At 46.6% G+C, this 24,092-nt stretch overlaps 2 protein-coding genes across 3 annotated transcripts in view; both read left to right on the top strand.

Annotated features, from left to right (window-relative positions):
- The first annotated feature begins 6,153 nt into the window (after window positions 1–6,153).
- On the top strand, window positions 6,154–22,736 carry PRKRIP1 (PRKR interacting protein 1). Its single transcript, XM_081297339.1, has 6 exons — window positions 6,154–6,322; window positions 7,002–7,080; window positions 7,945–8,045; window positions 10,590–10,675; window positions 12,727–12,794; window positions 22,300–22,736. The coding sequence occupies exons 1-6, from the start codon at window positions 6,197–6,199 to the stop codon at window positions 22,395–22,397; spliced, it is 558 nt and encodes a 185-aa protein (XP_081153465.1). The 5' UTR covers window positions 6,154–6,196; the 3' UTR covers window positions 22,398–22,736.
- ORAI2 (ORAI calcium release-activated calcium modulator 2) overlaps window positions 7,998–24,092 on the top strand; it is a 32,645-nt gene continuing 16,550 nt past the window's right edge. Inside the window, exons 1-2 of one of the 2 annotated variants that reach the window (XM_081297337.1) lie at window positions 7,998–8,045; window positions 12,727–12,794. The gene's annotated coding sequence lies outside the window, so the exon portion shown is untranslated. Of the gene's footprint in view, window positions 8,046–10,608; window positions 10,676–12,726; window positions 12,795–24,092 lie in introns of those variants that run through there. The other variant, XM_081297336.1, reaches the window with a different exon arrangement.

The raw sequence follows: 24,092 nt of genomic DNA, 5'->3' as shown, positions 1-24,092 counted from the left end.
ACCCAAAAGATAATTTTAAGTGAATCGTAGATCTAAATTCGAAAGGCAAGACAATAAAGCATCTAAAAATAATATTAAGGAGTTTCTTTACAACCTTGGGGTAAGAAATGGGTTTTTTAAAAATAGAACACAAAGGGGCTGGGGATGTGGCTCGAGCGATAGTGCGCTCGTCTGGCATGCGTGCGGCCCGGGTTCGATCCTCAGCACCACATACAAACAATGATGTTGTGTCCGCCGATAACTAAAAAATAAATATTAAAAAATTCTCTCTCTCTCTCTCTCTCTCTCTCTCTCCCACTATCACTCTCTCTTTAAAAAGAAAATAGAACACAAAAATCCCTCAATGGGGAAAATAGAAATGTTTGACTACATTCAAATGAAGAGCTTTTGGACAAAAAGATACAAGCAAGAGAGTAAACCAAAAGCCACAGAATAGAAAATACATTCTGATTGATTCTAGGTATGTGGAGTTCCAGTAACGAAAATGGAGTTTTAGGGTTGATGTTTTGGTAAAAATATTAAAATACTACAAGTAAGGAAGTAATTACCATTAAAATTAGGTGAGTAGGGGACCAGGGGTGTAGCTCTCTGGTAGAGCACTTACCTAGCATGTGGGAGGCCCTGGGTTCAATCCTCAGTCCTGGAAAAAAAGAAAGTTAAAAATAGAATCTATTGCATAAGGTTCTTGTGAGAATTCAATGAGGTAATGCCCAGGGCCCAGTAGACCAAGACCCTGGCACATGGAAAGCGCTCTGAAGGCTACTGACTGATTTCCATTGTCTTGGGGGCATTTTAAATATGGCTTCTTCCTGTGTGTGGAGCTCAGCAGAGGATTTGTGAGTGGTCCACACATTCATGGAAGGTCATCCAAGGAGGGTTTGTGGGTCACAGGTGGGAACAGTAGGGTCAAGAGCTGAGAGGGGCCAAGGACACAGAGCAGTCATGGACCAGCCCAGATGGGGATGCATCTGGGATGGCTAGAATGTGGTTGGTCCCCATGGTGACAAGATATTGAATAGGTGGAAACTTAATTCAGCTGTGGTGTTCAGAGTCGAGCTTTGGGAGGTGACGAGGGTTAGATGAGGTCATTGTGGTAGAGTCCCCATGAGTGAATCCTGGTGGCTTTACAAGAAGAAGGAGAGAGACCGTACGAGGCACACAGGGCCCACTCTCTGTCTCTCACCTGGTGATACCCTGCACTTCCTTGTGACTCTTCAAGCAAGAAGGTCATCACCAGATGCAGCCCTTGACCTAAGACTTCCAGAACCCGGAGCCCAAATCATCACCTTTTCATTAAAAATCACCCAGTCTGTGCTATTCAATCATTAGCAACAGAAAACCAATGCACACAGCAGCGCTTCTGCTGGGCCCTTCAACCAGCAGACCTGAGGGTTCAAGTTCAGGGACAGGAAGGCCTTTTAGTGACCCAAACTGGGAAGTCTGGTGGGTGGAGACCATGCCAGCTGCCGGCCCAGGTGCCTGCTATGACTGCTCAGCGTGGCCCAGCTTAAGAGAGGACCCTGCCACCAGGACAGCCAGGACTCTGAGCATGTGGAGCCCAGCACATTGGCCTCTGGGCTTTGGAAAACTTATTGCCCCTACCATTGGCCTTCTGCTCGGTGGGGCAGATTATATAGAGCTCAAGCTGCATGTGGGGGGCACTGTGGGCTGAATATTGGCACCACTTCCCCCAAACACCCAAACATGAAAAGCTAGTCAGCTGTTGTTTATTATGTCAATGTTATCGAGATGGGACTTGAATAGAATTAAATCACCCTTTTTAAGTATATGCTGCCATGAGTTTGACAGATGTGCATGGTCAGATTACCATCTCCATGATCCAGATATAGAACATTTCCAGTCCAAAAAAGTTCCCTCGGGCCATATGCCCCTCATCTCCTCCTGTTACCTACCCTTGGTCTCTGGCAACTTCTGATCTGTTTTAGTTTGGCTTTTCCAGAATGCTCAGTCAATAGAATTGCTCAGGTTGTGGACTTTCAGATGTGTGTGTGTGTGTGTCGGGGGTGGGGTGTACTGGGGATTGAACCCAAGGGCACTTTACCACCAAATCATATTCCCAACCCTTTTGTTTTGAGACAGGGTCTCACTAAGTTGCTGCAGCTGGCCTCGAACTTGTGATCCTCTTGCCTCAGCCCCAGTAGCTGGCATTGCAGTATACACCACCACACTGGGCAGCCCAATACTTTCGAGATTCATCCATGTTGCTGCAAGTATCAACAGGTTCTTCCTTTTAGTGCTGAGGAGAATTTCACTGTGAGGATAAATCCCACTTTGATGGGCAGGTGGGTTGTTGCTAGTAGGGGGAAATAAGGAGTCAAGCTGCTATACATTTTTACACACAGGTTATTCAGTGGGAACATCTGTTTTCACTTCTCTAAACACCCGGGAGTGAGGCTGCTGGGTTGCTAAGTGTACGTTTACCTTCATAGAAAAATGGCAAGCTCCTTTCTGAAGTGGAGATAGTCTATCTTTGTTTTTGTTTTGTTTTACTATTCTTTTCTCCTTTTTGCTTTCCAGGGGTGCTGGGGATGGAATCCAGGGCCTCATGGGTGCTAAGCATGTGCTCTACCATGGAGCCGCAGCCCCAGCCTCCCTCTTTGTTTTTATCTCTGTTCGTGGATCTGTTTTCTTCTCTTGAACAGATGCAGCCCTTGACCTAGGACTTCCAGAACCCTGAGAAGCCCCAGGACATTTGTAAAAAGACCACGGACTTGCTAATTCCATGAGAAACTCAAACTCTAGAACATTCGTAGACAGTTTTACTGCTTCAGCACTTTCAGTGTCATCCATGACTCCAAGGACTGAGACGGGGTGGTCCTTTTGAGTGCCCAACTGTCCCAGTTTTCCTGAGACTCCTAGTTTTGACATTAGAAGTCCCACATCCCAGCCCCTCAGTTCTAGGACCAAACTGGGGCAGGCAGTCACCCTCAGGTGTCAGGCGCCGTACTGGACACATACATCACTTCTTGTATGATCCTGTCTCCAGGGTAGGTTTGCTGGTGCCCTCCTGGCACGTGAGGAAACCGTGTTGGAGAGCTTAAGTTGCAAGCTCAGGGTAGGCGAAGCCAAAATTTGGCACCAGTGTCAAAGCACGGTGTCTTCACTGGATGAGAGACCTTGCTTCCCAGGTGCCCAGTTCCAGGTCACCAAGGCAGTGGCTGGACTTGAAGGCATGGTTGGTCTGGGTGAGGCTTTGCTGCCCCCTGGTGGTGGGTGGGATGGCACAATTGGGTCTGAGACCTGTGGGGCATTCAGAGGTGAGAGAGAGGAATCTTTCATTCCAAAGAGCAGAATCTCAAATCTGCTTTCTGTTGTAGGAGGGTGCCAGGTGAACACTCTCTACCAGGGTCTTTTTCTATCCATATGTGAGCCCCTTAATCACTCAGGCCACCAGAGACCCAGATTTGACTTTGTGAGAGCCTGGGCCTCTTCCCTCTCATCCTTATCTGTATAACCAGGACCATAAGAACGTCAGTGACATGGATGGACTTGGACATCAAGGTCATTACCAGCTCTCAAACCACCTGCTCTCTACCACCTTCGTGCATTCCTTCACGTCATCAATTCACTGAACTTCCATCTGCTCGCTGTCCATCACACCCCATCTCTGTGCCTGACCCTGAGCTGGGGGTGCTGTAGCAACAGCTGCCAACAGGTCAGATGCTGGCCCAGTGTTCCTGGCTCTGTAACTCTGTGCTGCAATAATGTCTTGTGTTGTCATTCACTGAGTAACCACTTATTTATTGAGTATTTGCTCTTTTTTTTTTTTTTTAGCAGCGGGTGACTTAACCACTGAGCCACATCCACAGCCTTATTTATTTTTTATTTTGAACCGGGGTCTGGCTAAATTGCCCAGGCTGGCCTCAAACTTGTGATTCTTCTGCCTCAGTCTCCCTAACTGGGCTTACAGATGAGCACCACTGTACCCAACTAGCAAGTGACATTTAAGCCAAGGTAAGAACCCCCTGAGTGGGAGTTCTTCAGGGAAGAGAAGACATTCCAGGCAAAGTCCTTGTTTTGTAGAGTGTTTAGAGACAAGTGAGGTACCAGGTGGCTAAAGTGTACAATAAAGGACAAATTTGTGTGTATGAACCCACCCAGGCCAAGCCCTCTCTGGATTCCAATGACAGACCAAGGCCCGTCAAGGACTTCCCTGAATTCCCCTCGCCCTTGGAAAACCACCCACTGTGAAGCATCCAGGAACAGCCTTTAGAGAACTAATGAAGCATCCTTCCCTTGTCCACCTTCCATCCTCCTGGGAACCCAGTGGGAGAACTGTTCTGGGCTGAGCAGACAGCAGTAGTATTGAGGTTCCTGTCCCTAAGATGCTGTGTTCATCCAGTAAATGTTTATTTAGAGTGCCTTGCTGTGGAATGGCACTGGGATATGTAAGAAATGGCATTGGGAATGCCCCAGACACTGGGATACAGTAAGAAATATAGGCCGACATCTACTTTACAGGGGCTCTCGAATGGCAAACAAGAAAACAGAAGCTGTAAAGACTAACAGGAACACATCTGTAATTGAGCAAACTGGGGTTCTGGCTTGTTACAGGAAGGAAGGCCATATTTATCTCAGGCAGAGGCTGTTGACAGGGCTTGAAACAAGATTTGGGTTTGTATAAGGTGACTTGTGAAAGTATGCTTTTGTTCTGGTTTAGATGCTGTCAGGAAGTGAGGACAATTCTATGATCAGATATCTTAATAAATATTTATATTAGATTCGCTAGAGAAACAACCAAGATAATGTATTTATTATAAGGCACTGGCTCATGGGATCATGAAGACTGACAAGTCCTACATCAGAAGGCTGAGTCAGGAAGCTGGAGAGCCACCAGGGTTGATGATGTAGTTCTGGTCCCAGTTGGAAGGCCAAGACCCCAGTCTGAAGTCTGGTGGACAAAAGCCAATACTGGATCCCAGTTCAGAAGCCATCAAGCAAGAATTCCGTCTCCCTTGTAGGAGGGATGTCTTGTTCCATTCAGGGTTTTAACTGATTGGATAAGGGCCACATATTAGAAGGATATACTCAGTCTACCAATTTAAATATTAATCTCATCCAGAAACACACAGACACACCCAGAATCATGTTTGACCAAATATTCAGGGACTCCATGACCCAGTCAAGTTGACATGTAAAATTAATGATAGCCAGGCACGGTGGCACGTGCCTCTAATCCAAACGACAGGGAGGGAGGCTGAGGCAGGAAGATCACAAGTTCCATGCCAGCCTCAACAATTTAGTAAGACCTTGTCTCAAAAATAAATAAATAAAATAAAAAGGGCTGGGGATGTCACTCAGTGGTAATGTGTCCCTAGACTCAAGTCCCAGTAACAAAAATAAATAAAAATAAAAACTGGTCACAATATGTAAAAGGAAAGGAAGGAATCAGGGCTGGCGCAGGTAAGAAGCCGCAGTTACTAGTATTAGCTGGAGTGGGAAGATGTGGGTCTCTTTCTGGTAGGAGCAATATTCTTGCTTTCGCGAGTTCAGACAGGACTGCGGAGTGCTCTAGGTCTCGCTCCATCACAGTCCCAGGAAGGCCTTGTGTGATGTGGGTGTTCTGTGGAGTTAATTACGTTCAACAGAACCTCAGGCCTAGCTGTGAACGTCTGGCCGGCTCCCAGACTGGAGAGGCGGCTCTTCTCTTTCTGGTAAAACAGCCTCATGCCCTCGGCTGAGGAATTCCAAGGTGACAGAGGACATCCGGCTCCCAGTTTTCAGGAAGCTCAGTGACATGTTTGCGCCGTCTTATATAAATGGAGATTGTCGCAAATGGGAGTTCGGGGACCCACGGACCTGGCAGGACAAAGCCCAGAGGCGAGGGGAGCGCGGCGGGAGCAGGAGCTGAGAGCCCTCTGCAGCACGGTGCCCGCTGGAATTGCAGAGGTCGGCCCGGACCACTCGAGCGTGAGGGGCCACCTCGCCTCCAGAGACGTGGGCGTCCGGCCGCACAGATTTGTTCAGAAACAGGAAATGAAATCAAGCCGCTTGGATCAAAATAAGCCAGACCAGCCTCAGGCTCATGAATATTCAGCAGGCCACTTCCGTTCTGCGACTCCGCCCCGGCCCGCGGCCACGCCTCCCGCGCACGGAGACTGCGCATGCGTCTCCGGCTCTGTCGTCATAAGGGCGCGCCGCGGTCTTCGCTCGCCCGGTGAGTGGGAGAGTTGCTATGGCGAGTCCGGCCGCCTCGTCTGTGCGACCGCCAAGGCCCAAGAAAGAACCGCAGGCCCTCGTCATCCCCAAGAATGCGGCGGAGGAGCAGAAGCTTAAGCTGGAGCGACTCATGAAGAACCCGGTGAGAGGAAGCGCGGGCTCCGCGGCGCGTCCGAGGCCCACCCCTCTCCGCTCCGGCGCCTCTGGGGGTCCGCGCACCCCCATCCCCCGCCGCCAGACTCCAGGTGTCGTCACCCTAATGCCAGAGCAGTCCTTGGGAACTGTCCCGGAAGAGATGGCGAGCTTCCATCTGTCCTTGTGTAGAAACCTGCCTGAAGGTGCTGCGGAGGGCTTCATGCTTTTCGGTTGACTTTCCGAGGACAGAAGCGTTAGACTGAGAAGTTGGAAGCTGTGAGTTAGCAAAAGGGCTTGTTTCTTCCAAAGAGTACTCACGGTTAGAGGGGGGCAGCCAGAACACCTGTGCAGGTCGCGCCTTCGTCCCTCGCGCACGCGTCCAGGCCTCGCTTCCCCAGATCCTAAAAACAATCGATGAGATGGTCCATTTCCTAGACCTTTGACTAGAAAAGCTTGGTTCTCCTCCTTGAGTGGGGCTCAAGTTGGAGGTTGCTGGCCATTAACGGTGACAGGTTTCTGAGTTCTGCCCTGGGAAGTGTAGCCCTTGCCTACGGCAGGCAAGGCGAAAAATCAGCTTCGGGTCTGAGTAGCAAAACCGGCCCTCTTCGCTAGTCTTTGGTTATAAGAGATGGAAGTTTGTCAGCAGGTTTATTCTTAACAGATGCTTTCCTGTTTAAATATTGCAGGACAAAGCAGTTCCAATCCCGGAAAAAATGAGTGAATGGGCACCTCGACCTCCCCCAGAATTTGTCCGAGATGTAATGGGTAATGTCCTTTATCTGTGTGTATAAATAAATTTAAAGGTAGATATATACACACACACACACACACACACAACACACACACACGTGTATCTCCTGAAGTATTTGTTAAATAGATCTTTGGTAAGAAAAAAAATGTTCAGTGGTCCAGAATTTTGTTCTTACAATGATGGGGTACAGTTGCTTATGGTTTGGCACTAGACAACTTTCTTCTGTGTTCTTTATTATTTTGTTGGATTATCAACTAACATACTAATTGTAAATAGAAACAAGTAATACTTAGAGATATAAAGAATTTATACATATTTAATACATAGATTATGTAATATATACATTTAATACATAAAAATATAAGGAACTTAGAATCACCTGTAATTCCATAATTCTGCTTGAAGTGTTTTGATAAAGCCTTCCAACCTCTTTATAGTCAACATCACTGATATAAGAAAAAAATGCTTTTATAAGAATACAGGTGTTCTGCACATATTATTTTTGTAATCTCCATCTTTTTACTTAAAATATTGTGGACACCTTTCCAACTTGCTAGAAATCTAGCAGCCAAATGTGAAATAATGGAGGACATGGGGTCATCATTCTCTTCTAGATTTTGGTCTTTAAATCACAGTCTTTCCTCCTCTTGATAATACATTACAATGGAATGTTTAGTGATTTCATAGTCAACATTCACACAACAATTTAATGGTCCCTGTGACATGCCATACCCTGCATTTGCTCTGGGGTATAAGTGGAAAAAGGCAGGCATGGTACCTTCCATTACTTCCAGTTTTTACTTCAGTCCCTTTTAGTTAAGGGTGACCTGTGATGGTAACTGGATTTCATCTGGAACTCTGGGTCATTCTGGCTCTAGGTTCAAGTGCTGGGGCTGGCAGTGGAGAGTTCCACGTGTACAGGCATCTGCGCCGCAGAGAGTACCAGCGACAGGACTACATGGATGCCATGGCTGAAAAGGTGAGTGAGCCAGGAGCTGGAGCCCCCTAGTATGGGGTTATGTACTTTTACAGCCTTTAGGGGAAAAAGTTCAAAGAAGTGTACTCATGCAGCTGGTGGTACTTTGCATAGGGTCTGCCTTACACAGCATGGAAAGCAGAGTCCAGGCCACTCCTAAGTCAAACTCAGTGCAGCAAGATGGCCACCCTAAGAGAGGAGGGAGGCACAGAGTCTTCCATTTGTATAGAAGAGCACTGGAGAGTGGCCTCTCCCCTCCAGGCCATCTGACATGAAAAGGAATGGCAAGCAGGATCTTCCACGCTACTAGAGTGGTCAATTCTCTCTTGTTGTTTCTTAGCTGATGCCTGTGTGCAGTTAGCTGTTTTGTGTGAATGGTGATGTGCTTTCTATTTGTCATCTTCATTGAAGTTTTGTGTTTTCTAGCTTTAAGGCTGGCATTTCTTCATGACAGAGGTCAAATGATTTTTTTTTCTTTCTTTTTTTTTTTTTTTTAGACTTGAGAATTTTTAAAGAAATTATAATTTAAAAACCAGGTGTGGTGGTACACACCTATAATCCCACTACTTGTTGGTCTGGAGTAAAAGGATCCCTGAACCCAGATGTTTCAGGCCAACCTAGGCAACTTAGTCATAATTTCAGGGATGTGGGGGAGAACCTTTAAACTAGAGCTGAAGATGTAACTCAGTGGTAGAGTGCTTGCCCGACATGCACAAGGCTCTGAGTTCCATCCCTAGCACTATAAAAAAAAGTGCAAGATGGGCTGGGGTTGTAGCTTAGAGGTAGAGTGCTCACCTAGCATGCGTGAGCCACTGGGTTCGATCCTCAGCACCATAAAAATTAAATAAAGATATTGTGTCCACCTACAACTAAAAAATATTTTTTAAAAAAAGTACAAGGGAGAATCATTAAACATTTTGGTGTTTTTTCTCCCCCTCCCACCCCCCAAAGAACCCAGAGAATTGCACATGTGAAACAAGTGCTCTACTACATCTCCAGTCCCCACTCGACATTTGTAATTTCTCAAAAGTAAGGAAGCCATTCTTTTAGTCAAGAAAAGATAGGCAGCACATTTTTTTGTGTGCAATTGCTAGGAACAGAGAGGAGCCACAGCAGAAAAGGAAGTAGTGAACCACATTCTTTGAAAAATTGAGACAAACTGGACCCACATTGTATCTTTTTTAAAACGACATGAAAATTGTCTAAATGCACAAATGTTCATAATGCTAGCACATACACATACCAAAGGGTGTTGATTAAAACAACAACAGCAGCAAACAACTCCTTAGGGCCTGCTGTGTTCTGGTGGTGATGTTCTCAATGCTAGTGGGAAGTTTTGGCTGTCTTGTCACACCTGTCCCAGCTCACTGCAGTAGGTTTGCCGTTGTCAGAAATAATGCTCTGGGGGCTGGGATTGTGGCTCAAGTTGTAGAGCACTCGCCTAGCATGCCCGAGGTCCTGGGTTCGATTCTCTTTTATTTTAAAAATAAAATAAAAATATTGAGTCCACCTAAAACTAAAAATTAATATTAAAAAAAAGGAGTTATGGGAGGCATTTTTATTTTTAAATTATTCTAGGAGGGAGGAAGTAGAACAGGTTGTTGTCCCAGGCACCAAAAATTAGTCTGAAGTTTTTATATAAAGATCCATAGAAAATACAGGAAAATGTTGCACAAACTTGACATCCATACAGATGCAAAGGTTTTTATTTCAGGCATCAAAACATAAGCTCTAAAGTTTAAAAACATAAAAGAGGCAGGAGAATATGCAACCTTTTTCAGTGACAGATAGGACAACACCCCAACAGAGCTGGTCTCAGGTATGTCAGCCACCAGCGCTCCGTGAAGTTCACTCACTAGTAAATTCAAGGGCTTTTGGATTTCACTCTTTCTCTTTCCAGTTGTCCTCTCCTTGAGGCTCATTTCCTTCTTGAAGGGGCATCTTCCACTCTCAGCTTCTGTTGCTTGGTTTCAGTGACCTCCTGTGCAGATCCACAGCAGATAGCAGCCGCAACAAAGGCACCTCTTCCTCCTGTGCTGGCTCCTCCTTTGCCTCTTCAACCTTTAGGGAATGACTAGAAGAAATGAAAGACGGCACTTTGTATTCTTCGCAGGTGCTTTTCTGTGACCGATTTCGTTATTCTTCCAAACAGAGCTGGCAGAAAGGACTTAATAGTTTCTCTCCTTTTATAGATGAACAAATTGAAACTTGGAAAGAAAACTGGGAAGAAGAATTCAGTAGTGGATGTGTATACTGTGTGTGTGAGAGAGAGAGAGAGAGAGAGAGAGAGAGAGAGAGAGAGAGAGAGAGATACTGCTAGGGTGAGTCATTTAGTAACTGTTGCTAAGGTTAGGACTTGAAAATTCCTTCTAGCCATTGTTGTGCTGCATTCTGGTCAGTGGGCAAGGTGCTGGCCGAGAGACAGTCCTTACTGCCGCTGTCCTCAAGGAGTCCTCCACACGCCTTCTCCAGTTTTCTCTTTCGTATTTTGTTGTGCATGAGTCTGCCCAGTCCAGAGTATATCTAAATAATGTGGGGTTTTTGTAGCAAAAATTGGATGCAGAGTTTCAGAAGAGATTGGAAAAGAATAAAATTGCTGCAGAGGAGCAAACTGCAAAGCGTCGGAAAAAGCGGTAAGCACATCATGTCATCTGAGGGCGGGGCGGGGGGTGTCAGAAAGTGGCTGGCTGATGAACGGGCAAGTCTTGTACTCAAAGGTTCACCTGTGTGGCCAGCCATGGTGGTGTGCGCCTATAGTGCCAGCTGCTGGGCAGCTAGCGCCCACTGTTGATTGTAGCCTTTCTCTGTGTGTTGATTCCCAGGGCTGGGCTGCCCAGAGGCAGTAAAGTGTAGAGTGTGCTTTTGGCTCACAGGCCACTAAAGAAATGGAGGAGGATCACTTGAGCCCAGTACTTGAAGGCCAGCCTGGGCAACATAGCCAGATCCCCCAAAGAAATTTAAAAATTTATTCTCTGTGACCTACAGAGTGGTGGGTGTGAATGCCCTAAGGCAGAGCCTACCTGGAGGCAATCCTTCTTTTCCTACCTACCCCCCTGCTTAGTGAGCACACAGATTACTTTGTCTCCTTCAATTCTGCCCTTTAACACTGAATTTATGAAAATGCTGTAACCAAACTTCCCCTTCAGCTTGTTCCTTAAATGAAAGTCTGACCTTTTCAAATGACTACATGGTGGTACAAGCTGTGTGTGTGCTTGCAGGGTTCTAAATAAACGGTCCTTCAATTTGTAGGGAGCTGAGCAGGATTTTAAAAACAGTCCATACAACTTCACATGAAAATGTATCTCCAGTATTTCTTTTTTTTCTTTTTCTTTTTTTTTTTAATATTGTTTAGTTGTCAATAGACCTTTGTTTTTTAAAATTTATAAATGGTGCTGAAAATCAAATCCAGTGCCTCACACATGCTAGGTAAGCACCCTACCACTGAGCCACAAACCCAGCTCCTATCTCCAGTATTTCTGAGATTGCTTTAGTCACCTCAGGACTCCTTAGGATTTGATCCTGACTCATGATGAAAATAGTTTAATGTTGGAATGGCAGAACCATAAGAGATTATTCCTTTCCTTTCCTTTTTTTTTTTTTTAAGACCTTTATTTTATTTATTTTTATGTGGTGCTGAGGATCAAACCCAGTGCTTCACACATGCTAGGCGAGTGTTCTACCACTGAGCCACAAGCCTAACCCCTATTCCTTTTCTTTCTTTCTTTATTTGTTAGTACCTGGAATTGAACCCAGGGTCACTTAACCACTGAGCCTCATCCCCGGCCCTTTTTATTTTTTATTTTGAGAAGGGTCTCACTAAGTTGCTTAGGGCCTCACTAACTTGCTGAGATTAGCCTCGAATTTGTGATTCTCAGCTTCCTGGGTCACTGGGATTATTGGCCTGTGCCATTGCGCCTAGCTGAGTTTTTCCTTTATTTTGTTATTAAAGTATTTGTGTTGTAGTTTTTGTTTTGTTTTGTGTTTGAGATGGAGTCTGACTGGGACTACAGGGTCATGCCACTGTGCCCAAATGTTAACTTTTTTGTTTTTCTCATTTTTAAATTTTTTTGGTACTGGGACTTGAATTCACTTAACCACTGAACCACATCCCCAGCCCTTTTTATGTTTTATTTTGAGACAGGGTCTTGCTGAATTGGTTGCCTTACGAAGTTGCTGAGACTGGCCTTGAACTCTGATCATCCTGCCTCAGCCTCCCAAGTCTTTGTGATTTCAAGCATGTGACACTGCACCCAGCTTCCAACTATAAGGTTTTTAAAGAGCTATAAAAGGAGGCTGGGGCTGGGGCTCAGTGCAAGAGCACTTGCTTGGCATGTGTGAGGCACTCAGTTTGATTCTCAGCATCACATATAAATAAAGGAATAAAATAAAGGTTCATCAATATTTTTAAAAATGGGGGGCTATAAGGGCTGGGGATGTGGCTCAAGCGGTAGCGCGCTCGCCTGGCATGCGTGCGGCCCGGGTTCGATCCTCAGCACCACATACCAACAAAGATGTTGTGTCCGCCGAGAACTAAAAAATAAATATTAAAAATTCTCTCTCTCTCTCTCTCTCTCCTCTCTCACTCTCTCTTTAAAAAAAAATGGGGGGCTATGAATAAGTGTTTATTTTGTAAAATATACAGCAAGATAGTTAAGGAATCAGCATGTGTGTTTTTTGTTTGTAGCCAGAAGTTAAAAGAGAAGAAACTGTTGGCAAAGAAGATGAAACTTGAGCAAAAGAAACAAAAAGAAGGTGAGTGGTGTCCACTTCTCCTTGGTTGTAGCCTTTCTCTTGGTGTTGATCCCAGGCCTGAGCTGCCCAGAAGCAGAAAAGCATAGGGTGTGGGGCTGGTTGGCTGGCCACTGAGGAAGTGGCAGCTTATTTGTGTTAGGATTCATTTAATTATAAGTATCAGAAAACAAACTGGCTTAAGCAGAAAAGAAAGACCCTGGCTCTTGTTCAGTCCAGGGCAGACCTCCCTTCAGGTAGGACTGGGGCAAGAGCTCAGTGGCATTACTATTGTTTCCTCTTGGTCCTGACCTCCTGGCCTCCTACAAGCTTGTGCCTTGTGATTGTGAAGTGCCTGCAACTGCTCTTTAGGGTACATCCTGCCTCTTTATTGTCCAAGAAGAAAGGTTGAGGGACCATCCCAGTGTTCCTAGCAGAAATCTTGTGTTTCTTTGTCTCCAGTTAAGTCATACTTCCAGTCAGTTAAGAATGCTTAACAGTGCTTTAACAAAGAGTAGTTTGTTTCTCTTACATGATAAGAAATCTGGTGGTAGATGTCGGTCTGGTGGGTTCAACACTCTTGCAATTCTCTTGGCCTTTGTCCTCAGTGTGTGAGATGGCTGCATGGCTCCTGCCCATTATACCTATGTTCAAAGCAGAAGGATAGAGAGATGGTACTTGTCTGTCTTTTTTTTTTTTTTTTTTTTTTACTAGAAAGCAAAAAGTCCCCCAGAAGGGCCTAGAGAAGTAGCTCAGTGGTAGAGTGCTTTTTCTGGCATGTACAGAAACTCTGCATTCAATCTGGTACTACAAAAAAAAAAAAAAAAAGTCCTCAGAAGTGTCCTGCAGAAGTCACCTTATTTATTTATTAGGTCACTTTGCCATCCCTAGCTGCCCTCATGTAAGGTGAATAGAAAATAGAATTGTCATAAATCCTTTAAACTATTCATGATCATCACTGGGAGCTGGTTACTTTGCCCCCGCCCCCAGATGTTCTCTTAATAAGGAGGAGTGGGGTGGGTGCTGGGGCAGCGTCCACCGTGCTCCAGTCCTGCTTGCTTCTGAACCCATCACAAAGGCCTGGGAGCCATAGGCTAAGAGTGAAGGAGAGATGGACCTCAGGTAGAAAGGGCCAGGGATGCTAAGGGACAAAAATGACCCCAGTTTGCTGTGTTTCTACATTGGTGTCTGTGCTGTGAGTGACTGGGTTCCTGCATAAACCACTGAGGGTATTAGCTTGGGGGGTACAGTTGGGCTTCCTTTACAGGTGAAATACGATTGACCCCTTTTAGGACTGGCTTCCTCATGAGTTGTACTGTGTGACACGTTATGATGTTTTTAAACTGTGTGACTGCTCTTCCCTCCCACAATTCCTCAAATTAACCAGCAGGTATTTTCTTAGCCCTCCAAGGAGAAGGAGTGAGCGTAACAGCGGGTCTTAGTGTTCTCTTGGTGGGTTGTAGCTTGACCCTGTGTTAGGAAATAGCTCTCCTTCATGCAGGATAATTTGCCCTGCCCTCTGGGATGTGCTGTTTTTGCTGCTTATTGTCATTCTTGAGTTTCATATTTAGTGACTTCCTGAACTAATTCTGTAAAGCCTGTGTTCTTTGTTGTGTGTGATCACTGAAGTGTCTGCTTGGTTAACTCAGTGGTCAGCCGGAGAGTAAATATTTCTTTAAATGCCTTGAACCAGTATGTCTCCCAGCCTTTGCTGAAGGCTGTGTGTGTTGGAGCATGGCTTCGGTGCCCTGGCAGGGCTTTGCAGATTACCTTTGCCTCCATTTCCTGCTTGTACATAGCCCCAAGAACAGCAGAGTGAGAAATTAGGGCCTTTGTATGTCTTTCTTGGGCCTGTGCACAGCCTTGTGTGTGGCCCTCAAGTGTCCCAGCTTCTCCTCTTAAGCTTTTTGGTCATTTCGTCTTTGCTTCAGCTGTTATCTCTGCCTCAGGGAGTCGCAGTGGTAAGTGGCTGCCACTGATTGCTTCTGACAAACACCCAGAGGAAGAAGCTCTTCACACTGAGTGAACTCTCGAGTCAGGACAGCTCAAAACAAGCCTTGCGAGAAGTTTTCTGGGAGCTGCTAGACAGGTCAAATAGGGACAGTGCTCAGGTTGGAACTTTGAGACATGCTCAACCTGGTTGGTTTATTTGTTGATTAATTGATAAATACTGGGAATTGAACCCAGGGCTACTCTACCACTGGGCCATATCCTCAGCCCTTTTTACTTTTATTTTTACTTTGAGACAGGGTCTGAGTTTCCCAGGCTAGCCCCAAACATAATCCTCTTGCCTCAGCCTCCTGAGTATCTTGGGTTACAGGTGTGCACTACCCACCAAGCAAAAGGTTGATTTTAAAAAAATAATCTTTGCCAGTATTCTTGTTGCTTTTCTGGAAGAGCTGATTTTGGGAGGTGATTAGTGTGCCATTCTAGAAGTGCTCTCATCTTCTTGAATCTTAACCCACCTATGCCATTACTTTTCAAGTGTCATTCTGTGTGCATGGTGGGGGGGGTGTGTTAAGGATGGAAAGGCTGGAAGTCAGGCCTTGCTGGGCAAGTGCTCTGTGTCTCAGCAGCACCCCCGGCCCTGTTGTGTTTTTAATTCTATCCCTTTTTATAGCTGTTATGACTCTAGGGGATGTTAAGCACATACTACGGTCACGTTCTGCTTAGATCTGCTTAGAGCTTTCCATCACTTATGTTCTTTTACCCTTAGTTACATCTGCAGACATTGAAAATGTGATCAGATGATGTTACTTTTTTCAATATTTTTATTAGTTGTTGATGAACCTTTATTTATTTATTTACTTGTGGTGCTGAGAACTGAATCCAGTGCCTCACACAAGCTAGGCAAGCACTCTACCGCTGAGCTCCAGCCCCAGCCCAGGTGATGTTTTACTTTCAAACATACTTTAAAGACTTCAAAAGGTACTAACCAATGCATACTGTGTGCTCTTCTTCTTCCCTGGTCCCTGATGCTCCAGGTGTCCCTCTGGTCTGTTTCCTGTGAGGGTCTTCCTTCAGTTGTTTATTAGAGCAGGTCGCTGGCTGTGTTTCCGTGGCCTTTCTTCCTGTGTTTTAAGCAGATGCGTTAGAGAATCTGATAATTCCATCTGGTGTTTGTTAGTTGCCTTTTCCCTACAAATTGAGACTCTGCTGATTCTTCGTAAGCTGAGTATTTTTCTCTGTGTCTTGGATGTTTTGAATAGTGTACAGTAAGGCTTCTGAGTCTCATTGATATTTGTCCAGCAGGCAGTCAACCTCGTGTGTCCAGAACTCAGGTTCTTTCCCGCCCTCTGTGGGTTGTGGTTCCTCTGACAGATCAGCTTTTGGAGTTTGCTGTGTTCTCCAGATGTGCCTTGCGTGTGCCACCTAGTGGCCACTTTGGGTTTGATTATTTGAGTCCAATTCTTAGAGCAATTGACCTGACGATCAGGAGGGAGACAGAGAGGAAAAGCAACAGGCGACTCCCTTAAAACCTGGCTCCTCTGGTTAGAAAGAAATGCTCTCCTCTGTCAGAGCTCCAGTGCTCACACACCCCTTCTCCACTGCTGCTACCCGGGCCTACAGGATTGCCTGGTTGCCTGGGAACTAGGGTCTGAGAGAAGGGGAACGGTGCGCCCACCCCTAGGCCAGGAGTCCCTTGCTTACCTCAGCCAGACTGGCAAGATTCTTTGGAGCTTTGTCTGCGCCCATCTCTAATTTTGGGTTCTGGGTCACCCTGAGTCCAGGCTTGAGGGATACTGGACAGAGAAAAGCAACAGCAGGAGATTCACAGCTTGCAGTGGCACTTTGTGTGTTGCTCTTCTTCCCCAGTTTGCTTATTTTTCAGAGTCTGTATTCTGTCCAGCTGCCATAGCCATACCCAGAGGGAGAGATGGAACTGAATGTGTTCCCTCCATCCCACCTAGAGCCTCTGATTGGCTCATTTTTTTTCCCCTGGGGATTGAACTCAAGGGCACTTGACCACTGAGCCACATCCCCAGCCCTATTTTGTATTTTATTGAGAGACAGGGTCTCACTGAGTTGTTTGGGACCTCACTAAGTTGCTGAGGCTGGCTTGAACTCTCGATCCTCCTGTCTCAGCCTCCTGGGCTGCTGGGATTATAGGCATGCACCACCACTCCCAGTTACATTGCCCATTTTTAAATTGGGCTTCTTGTTATTATTGCGTTTTAGGAATTCTCTATTTTCTGGATATTAATCCTTATCACATACATATATTTGCAAATATTATCTCCCATTCTGTGGCTTTCCCTTTAACTCTGTTAATACTGATTTGTGATGCATAAAATTTGTGAGTGTTCATGAAGTCCAGTTTGTCTTATTTCTTGTTTTGTTGCCTGTGCCTTTGGCATCATTTCCAGGAAAGAACATGGTTTCTTACAGCCCCTTTCCTGATGCTTTTAGACATCAGGTGCATGCAGCTGTGTGATTTTCAGTCACTGTTCTTTAATTTGGTCCAAGACTGTGAAGAATGTTCAAGACCATACAGCTTTTGGGTAGACTTCCTCTAGAGCCCACAACAGCTATGGGTCTCCTCTACCCAGAACTTCAGGGCTTTTTCAGACAGAGATGTTTGTGCCAGGCATGGTGACACACGCCTGTCATCCTAGGTGCTGCGGAGGCTGAAACAAGAGGATCAACACAAGTTGAGGCTAGCCTGGGCAACTTAGTGAGACCCTGTCTCAAAATAAAAAGAAGTTGAGGGTGTGGCTCAGTGGTAGAGGACCTCTGAGTTCAATCCCCAGTGCCCCACCCCCTGAAAAAAGAGAGGTCTATGCACATGTCCCATCCTGGAGTCACATGATGGGCTACCTGTTCTCAAGCTGAGGCAGGCTAACCTCTTTTTATCACTGGGGCATGAAATCATTTTGGAGGTTGCAACAGCCTTTTATAAATTATGGATGAATAGACTGGAAAATATTACTCTGAGTAAATGTTGTTTTCTGAAATTCTTCCCATTTCTGTGTGGGCTCTGGGCTTCAGTCAAACAAAGGCAAAAGTCATTGGTAGGGAGCATGGCCCCACTTTTATACTCAATTGGGACCATACATAGCACTTTACAAAGCAAGAAGTTTAGTACAACGTGGCTGTATGTGTGCTGTATCAAATGAGCAGAGTGTTGTAGGAGTAACTATCACAGAATGGTTTGTAAGCCCTTTACATCACCTTTTCGATTTTGTTCTGTATTTTGTCCAGTTGAAATGAATAGAAATTCAGGGGGTAATCCCCAGTGGTGCCACAAGATGGTACTGAGGCGCCACTGGGTTCCCGATGGATTTGGAGGGGGCTCCGCTACTCATGCTCTTTTGGCTCCTCTGAAAAGCAGTGATGGTCAGTGACGAGGAGTTCTCTTCTATTGTTGGAGAGAAGCTCTCCCTGCTTGTTTTCTGTGCTCATCCAGTAATTCAGCGAATACACCTGCTGTGCGAGACTCATGTCTAAATGACACCACTGGGTGACATTAAGCCGGTTTAGATTATTCTGAAGCCTTGAACTCCCAATGTGGCCCATTGTAATACCAGCGTTCCTTATCCTAACGAAGGCCTGTTTGCCAGGGAAATCCAGGGTAGCCTTAAGGGGAATTGAGTAGGCACACTCGGGGCATTTCTCAGCCTCGGCACTGTGGGTATCTGGGGCAGGATTACTCTTCTTTGAGAGGGGCTCTGTTCTGTTCATGACAGGATGGTGTTTTTGTTTTTTTAATTTTTTAAGTTGTAGATGGACACAATATCTTTAATTTATTTATTTCTTTTTACATGGTGCTAAGGATCGAACCCAGTGCCTCCCACATTCTAGGCAGGTGCTCTACCACTGAGCTGCAACCCCAGCCCTGGTTTGGTTTTTGAGATAGAGGTCTCTGTGTTGCCCAGGCTGGACTCCGGCTTCTGAGCTCAAGCAGTCCTCCTGCCCCAGCCTCCCAGGTTGCTGGGACTGCTGGCCCGCACACCACACCTGGCCTCAGTCTGCTTTAGTCTCTCTCCGAGTACATGTTTATATGTAATTGCAACATTTTTTCATTTGCTTATTTTATTTAATACTGTATTCCTTCATAATTTTTTCAGTGACTGATGATATCCGGTAGTTGAAGCAACCCTTCTCTTTTTATTAGACATTAGATTGATTCATTTTTGTTTTCTGTAGAAGACACTTAAAGTCAAGAGCATGTGCCTGTCTCCTTGCTTCTTTTGGGAGGCATAAATTAACATAAATTCCCAACAGTAGTGATTACTAGCTCAAAGCATAAAAAGAACTTGTGGCTCTTGAAATCTGTTGCCAGCTACTTTCCAAAGGAGAGTTTTTATGGCCATGAACCATGTGCAGCAGTGAGTACTTTTGCCCTGTCCTTGCTAGGACTGGCTTTTAGAAACTCTTCTTCTTCTTTGTGGACAAGAGCCATATATATGAGAGGAAATCAAATTCTCATTGAGGATTTGTTAAAATTATTTTTAAAATATAGGTAGAGGGTTAAGGGTATAGCTCAGTGGTGGAGTGCTTGCCTAGCAGGCCCCAGGTCCTAGGTTTGATTGCCAGTACTGAAAAAATATGCAGTGTGCACATACGAACGCATGTACTTATCTATACATAGAAGCCGTGCTGTCTCCATTCTCTGCACCGCCCCCACCTCTGTACAGCTCCAGAGGTCTCCTATAAAACAGGTTGGACTGTCACTTGTTCTGCTTATGAAATGTTTATTGAACATTTGTTACATATTTGTGGTTCTAAGTACTTTGCACATGTTAACTGGCTTGGTCCTCACAGCCCTGTGAGGTGTTCAGTGGTTACCTGAATTTGGCAGTCAACCTAGTGATAATGGTGGCACCTGCAGAGCTACAGTGGGGATGGGCATTGGGTCAGGATTTGATCCCAGGTGTCCGTACTTGCCCATGAGGTAACCCAGCTTGAAACTCAGCATCCCCGTCACGGTCAGGCCCCTTCTTGTCTCTCCACCACTTTGCCTTCCGCAGGCCTCTGCCCTGCTGAGCCTACTCCTCTGTCCCTCAGCCTTGCTGCATGTGGCTACTGGGCATGATCCTTTTCACACTCTCTGACTTCCGTGTGTCTGGAGAAGTGCTCATCCTTCGCCTTTCTGTGTACCCCTCCCTCAGGGGTGCCATGGGGCTCTGATATCCACCTTGCCCACCTCCACAGGGTTGGCACACACTGGGTTACAGACCCACTGAGCACACAGCTTGCTTATCCACTAGGCCACCAGCGCTCGTCTCAGGTCCTGCTCTTTTTTTTTTTTTTTTAGTTGCGGATGGACACAGTCGCTTCATTTATTTTTATATGGTGCTGAGGATCAAACCCAGTGCTAAGCAAGCGCTCTCTCAGGTCCTGCTTTTTCTTAAGTAATTTTCTTTCTTTCAGAATCACTTTGATAATGTAGGACAATGGCAAGGATAACACGGGGTTCTTACACACCCAGTTTCCCCCACTGTTTTAACGGCTCATTAACGGGGTATGCTTGTCAGCGTCTGAACCAGTGTGATGATTGTAGTAGCCATAGCCAAAGCCCTATTCTGATTTCCTTCGTTTTTAACCTGAAGCCCTCTTCCTGTTCCAGAATCCAGCCTGGACTCCACACCACGTCTAATCACCACGTGTCCTTAGGCTCCGTTGGCTGTGATAGTTTCTGACTTCTTTTGGGTCAGGACTGAAAAATGTCTGACAGTCAGGACTTGCCAGTGTTCTCCTCATGGCTGTGGAAACACTGTGTAGTTGGGAGGAAGAGCAGAGGTCAGGTGCCTTTGTAACAGGGAAAGTCGCCCTGTGCAGCCCACGCTGAGGGGGAGGCCCAGCTGTGCCCTCCTCCGTGATGGCAGGGTCTCTGCAGGCCGTTTCTGCACAAGGTGGGGGGTCCTTTCTCCTCCCTTTACATCAGGGTGGACTCGTGGGTGTTGATTTTTACTTCAGGTTATGATCCAGCACTGCATTATTTATCTCATTCACAAAATGGTTCCAGCTTTGGCCGTTGGGAGTGCTTTCACTTGGCCTCTGTCCCTTTACAGATCCCATTGCTGTGGGCTCTCCCCACTCCTCTCCAGCTCTCCCGGCCTTTCTTGCAGACACCTGTCAGGCATGTGGCCTGCCTCACTCAGAGTCAGCCACTTTCCTAGAAGTCCTGGCTCCTTTTGCTGCAGGAATGGTATGAGAAATTGAGATCTGGGGCAACTCAGGAGGCAGAGGCAAGAGGATCCCAAGTTCAAGGCCAACCTGGGCCACCTAGCAAGACCCTTTTTCAAAATTAAATTTAAGGGGCTGGGGTGGTGGCTCAGTGGTAGAGTACTTACCTAGCATGTGTGAGGCATAGGGTTCCATTCTTGGCACCACATATAAATAAAAATAATATTCTTATCAACAACTAAAAAAGTCCTGTGGCTATTTGTAACATACATTTTTTAAAATATATTTGGTTGTAGCTGGACACAGTACTTTTTATTTATTTATTTGTATGTGGTGCTGAGGATGGAACCCAGGGCCTCGAATGTGCCAGGCGAGCGCTCTACCACTGAGCCACAACCCCAGCCCCGTAACATACATCTTTTAAAAAATTAAGTTTTCGGGGCTGGGGATGTGGTTCAAGCGGTAGCGCGCTCGCCTGGCATGCGTGCGGCCCGGGTTCAATCCTCAGCACCACATACAAACAAAGATGTTGCGTCTGCCAAGAACTAAAAAATAAATAAATATAAAAATAAATAAATAAATAATTAAATAATTAAGTTTAAGGGCTGGGGTTATGGCTCAGCGGTAGAGCGCTCGCCCCGCATGTACAAGGCCCTGGGTTCGAATAAAATTAAAAAGTTATTATGTACAACTACACAAAAATAAAAATATTTTAAAAAATTAAATTTAAAAAGGGCTGGAGATGTAGCTCACTGGGCGAGTACTTGCCTAATGTGCACAAGGCCCTGGGTCTGATCCCCAGCAGCTCCTTGGAGGAGGAGGAGGAGGGTCTGGAAACAAGTTGTCTCTGTACTGTGCTTTCAACCAGCTCAGCCACACTGTGCTCCTGGCAGCCGTGACGGGGAAAGCACTGGAAGCTTAGGAACTACTCATGGGGCGTCCGCAGAGGCCTCTGGGCCCTTGTTTGGGAAGAGGCGGGAGCTGGCATGTTTGTTGTGGGCAGAGCCTTCTGCTGTAGTTTTGAAAATCCTTTTGCTGGCTGCAGTAGATCTTGAGCTCTCTGCAGGGATGTGAGTCCAGCGTTGAATGTTTAAGGCGCATGGGGTCATTCCCCTTCTGTGGGTGATAGGCACTGGTAGTAACGAGCTATACCAAAGCTTGTTTTGTGGGGTGTCGGGTTTCCTTGTGTGCTGCTGGACCTCTTGGTGAGGATGCCCCATCCCCTAAGGTCACTTATACAATGACCCTTGCTTTGGTATGGGGCATTGGTGGGTATGATGGCTGGCTGTCCAGGATCAAAGAGTTCCTGAAGTCCCCTCTGTTCCCCTCCTTTTTTTAAACACTCCTGACTCTCCAAGTGGCTCTGCACGTCTGTAATCTGAATGTCATGTGGTTACAGGACCCAGTCAGTCCCAGGAGCAGCAGTCCAGTAGCTCTGAGGAGGCATCTGGAACAGAGGAGGAGGAAGACGAACCCAGCTTCATCATGAGGCGATGAGGTGCTTGCACAGCAGCCATTGGGCACCTGGTCATTCTGTGACAGGGGCCCCAAATCCTCATTGTGACCAGAAGGAAAGAGAGCCTGTTTGGCTCAGCTGCCCAGGACTCGCTGCGTAGGGAGCACGTGGGAGCTGCTTGCAGTCTTGTTGGCAGGACTCTGCCTGGGGGACAAGGGATCGTGTCCTGGAGGGCACTGCCTCGATCCTCCTTCCATGCTCCTGCTTTAGGGAAAGGCCTCATCGCTGACCGCTGGCTGCTGTTCTCTGGGATTTAAATGGCAGTGAGCTTGGGGCTGGTTTCTGTTAAGGGAATATTTATTTAGTAAAAAACAAACAAAAACCCAGAAAACCTCTAGGCGCTGTTCACATACACGGAACGTTGATCACAGAGCCGTGGAAAGGCTGTGAAGTGACACAGAGGCGGGGCCTGGAAGGCCAGCAGTCCTGTTTGCTGGTCAGCTCCCTACCCCTGCCCAGCCTGCAGCCCTGCTCTGGTGCCTGCGCGGTCGCTGGTCCCTGATCCTGTTCCTCCTCTGAGGATGCAGAGCAAGCTGCACAAGAGCCACAGCTCAGCAGCTCCCAGAACCAGGGGAGGTGTGGGAGGGACTTCACCAGGGGCTGTGCCACAGGAACAGGCCCTGCTGGCGGGGGGCTGTTGGGAACAGTGGAAACCAGAGGATTAGCAGCGGGAGAATCCAGGCTCTGTACGGGGGTCTGAGCCAAGCTGCGCTAGGGGCCAAAGCTTCATTTCTATCCTGATGTCACCAGGAATCTAAACAGAAGGGGGACTGAAGTATCCGGACAGCTGGTTGGAACTTTACTCCAGGTCACAGGAGCCAGAGACAGAGAGGAGGCCAGCCCTCCCGCTGTGTCCTCAGGTGGATACAGTCCAAGCCCTGTGTGCACACTGGCCCAGGGACAAGCAGTGCAGGGTGCTGTGCTGGAGCAGGGAGCTTGGGAGGGGATTAAAGTTAGCTCTGACCTCAGTGTCTTCTGGAGGTAACCCCACCTTTGACCTGGGTGCCTTGAGGCCAGTTAGGGCAACAGAGACAGTTTGTGTTGAGTCTGTGCTCCGTTTTTGGATCATTTCCAGCTCCTGCGCATGTATGTGCCTTTTATGGACTTGGGTAGCTGTAAGGAAAAAGTGGTTTGAGTGAAAGGAAACAGAAGGTTTTACTTCTTCACACAGAGTTCCCTGGCCCCACTGAGAGCCATGGGACATCACTGATAACTTCTGTCCCAGGAGTTTCTCTTTCCCAAGAAGCGGAAATGAAGAGTCAGTCCTAATAAATTAACACATACCCTGGCTATGTATTTGGAAGCCTGCATTTCTCATGCTGGGGACTGGCCAGTTGGTTTTGTGGGGGGGTTTTGTTTTGTTGTTTGTTTTGATTGAACAGAAGGGTGCTTTACCATGGAGCTAGATCCCCAGACCTTTTTTTATTTTGAGAAAGGATCTTGCTAAATTGACCAGTTGGCCTCCTACCTCAGCCTCACAAGTCGCTGGGATTGTCCGCAGGAGCCTGCCTCCATATTTCCCTGAGGAGCAGGGGTTCAGGGTTCACTCTGTAGTATAGGGCATAGCATTGTTGCATGTGTCTGTAGGCAGAGAGTGTGTGTGAGCAACCTGGAGTGACAGGGACAGTTTCCTGAAGCAGGGAACTACACGTTGTTGCCCCTTGCCGTAACACTAT

This window comes from Spermophilus citellus (genome assembly GCF_964194105.1).
Source record: "Spermophilus citellus genome assembly, chromosome: 6".
NCBI classification, from domain to species: domain Eukaryota; kingdom Metazoa; phylum Chordata; class Mammalia; order Rodentia; family Sciuridae; genus Spermophilus; species Spermophilus citellus.
This window is presented reverse-complemented; position numbering and strand designations above follow the sequence as displayed.

Coding starts and splice junctions, on each gene's coding strand:
- PRKRIP1 (XM_081297339.1), top strand. CDS start 6,197: ATGGCGAGTCCGGCCGCCTCGTCTGTGCGACCGCCAAGGCCCAAGAAA. Junction 6,323..7,001: donor AGCGACTCATGAAGAACCCG/GTGAGAGGAAGC, acceptor TAAATATTGCAG/GACAAAGCAGTTCCAATCCC. Junction 8,046..10,589: donor TGGATGCCATGGCTGAAAAG/GTGAGTGAGCCA, acceptor GGGTTTTTGTAG/CAAAAATTGGATGCAGAGTT.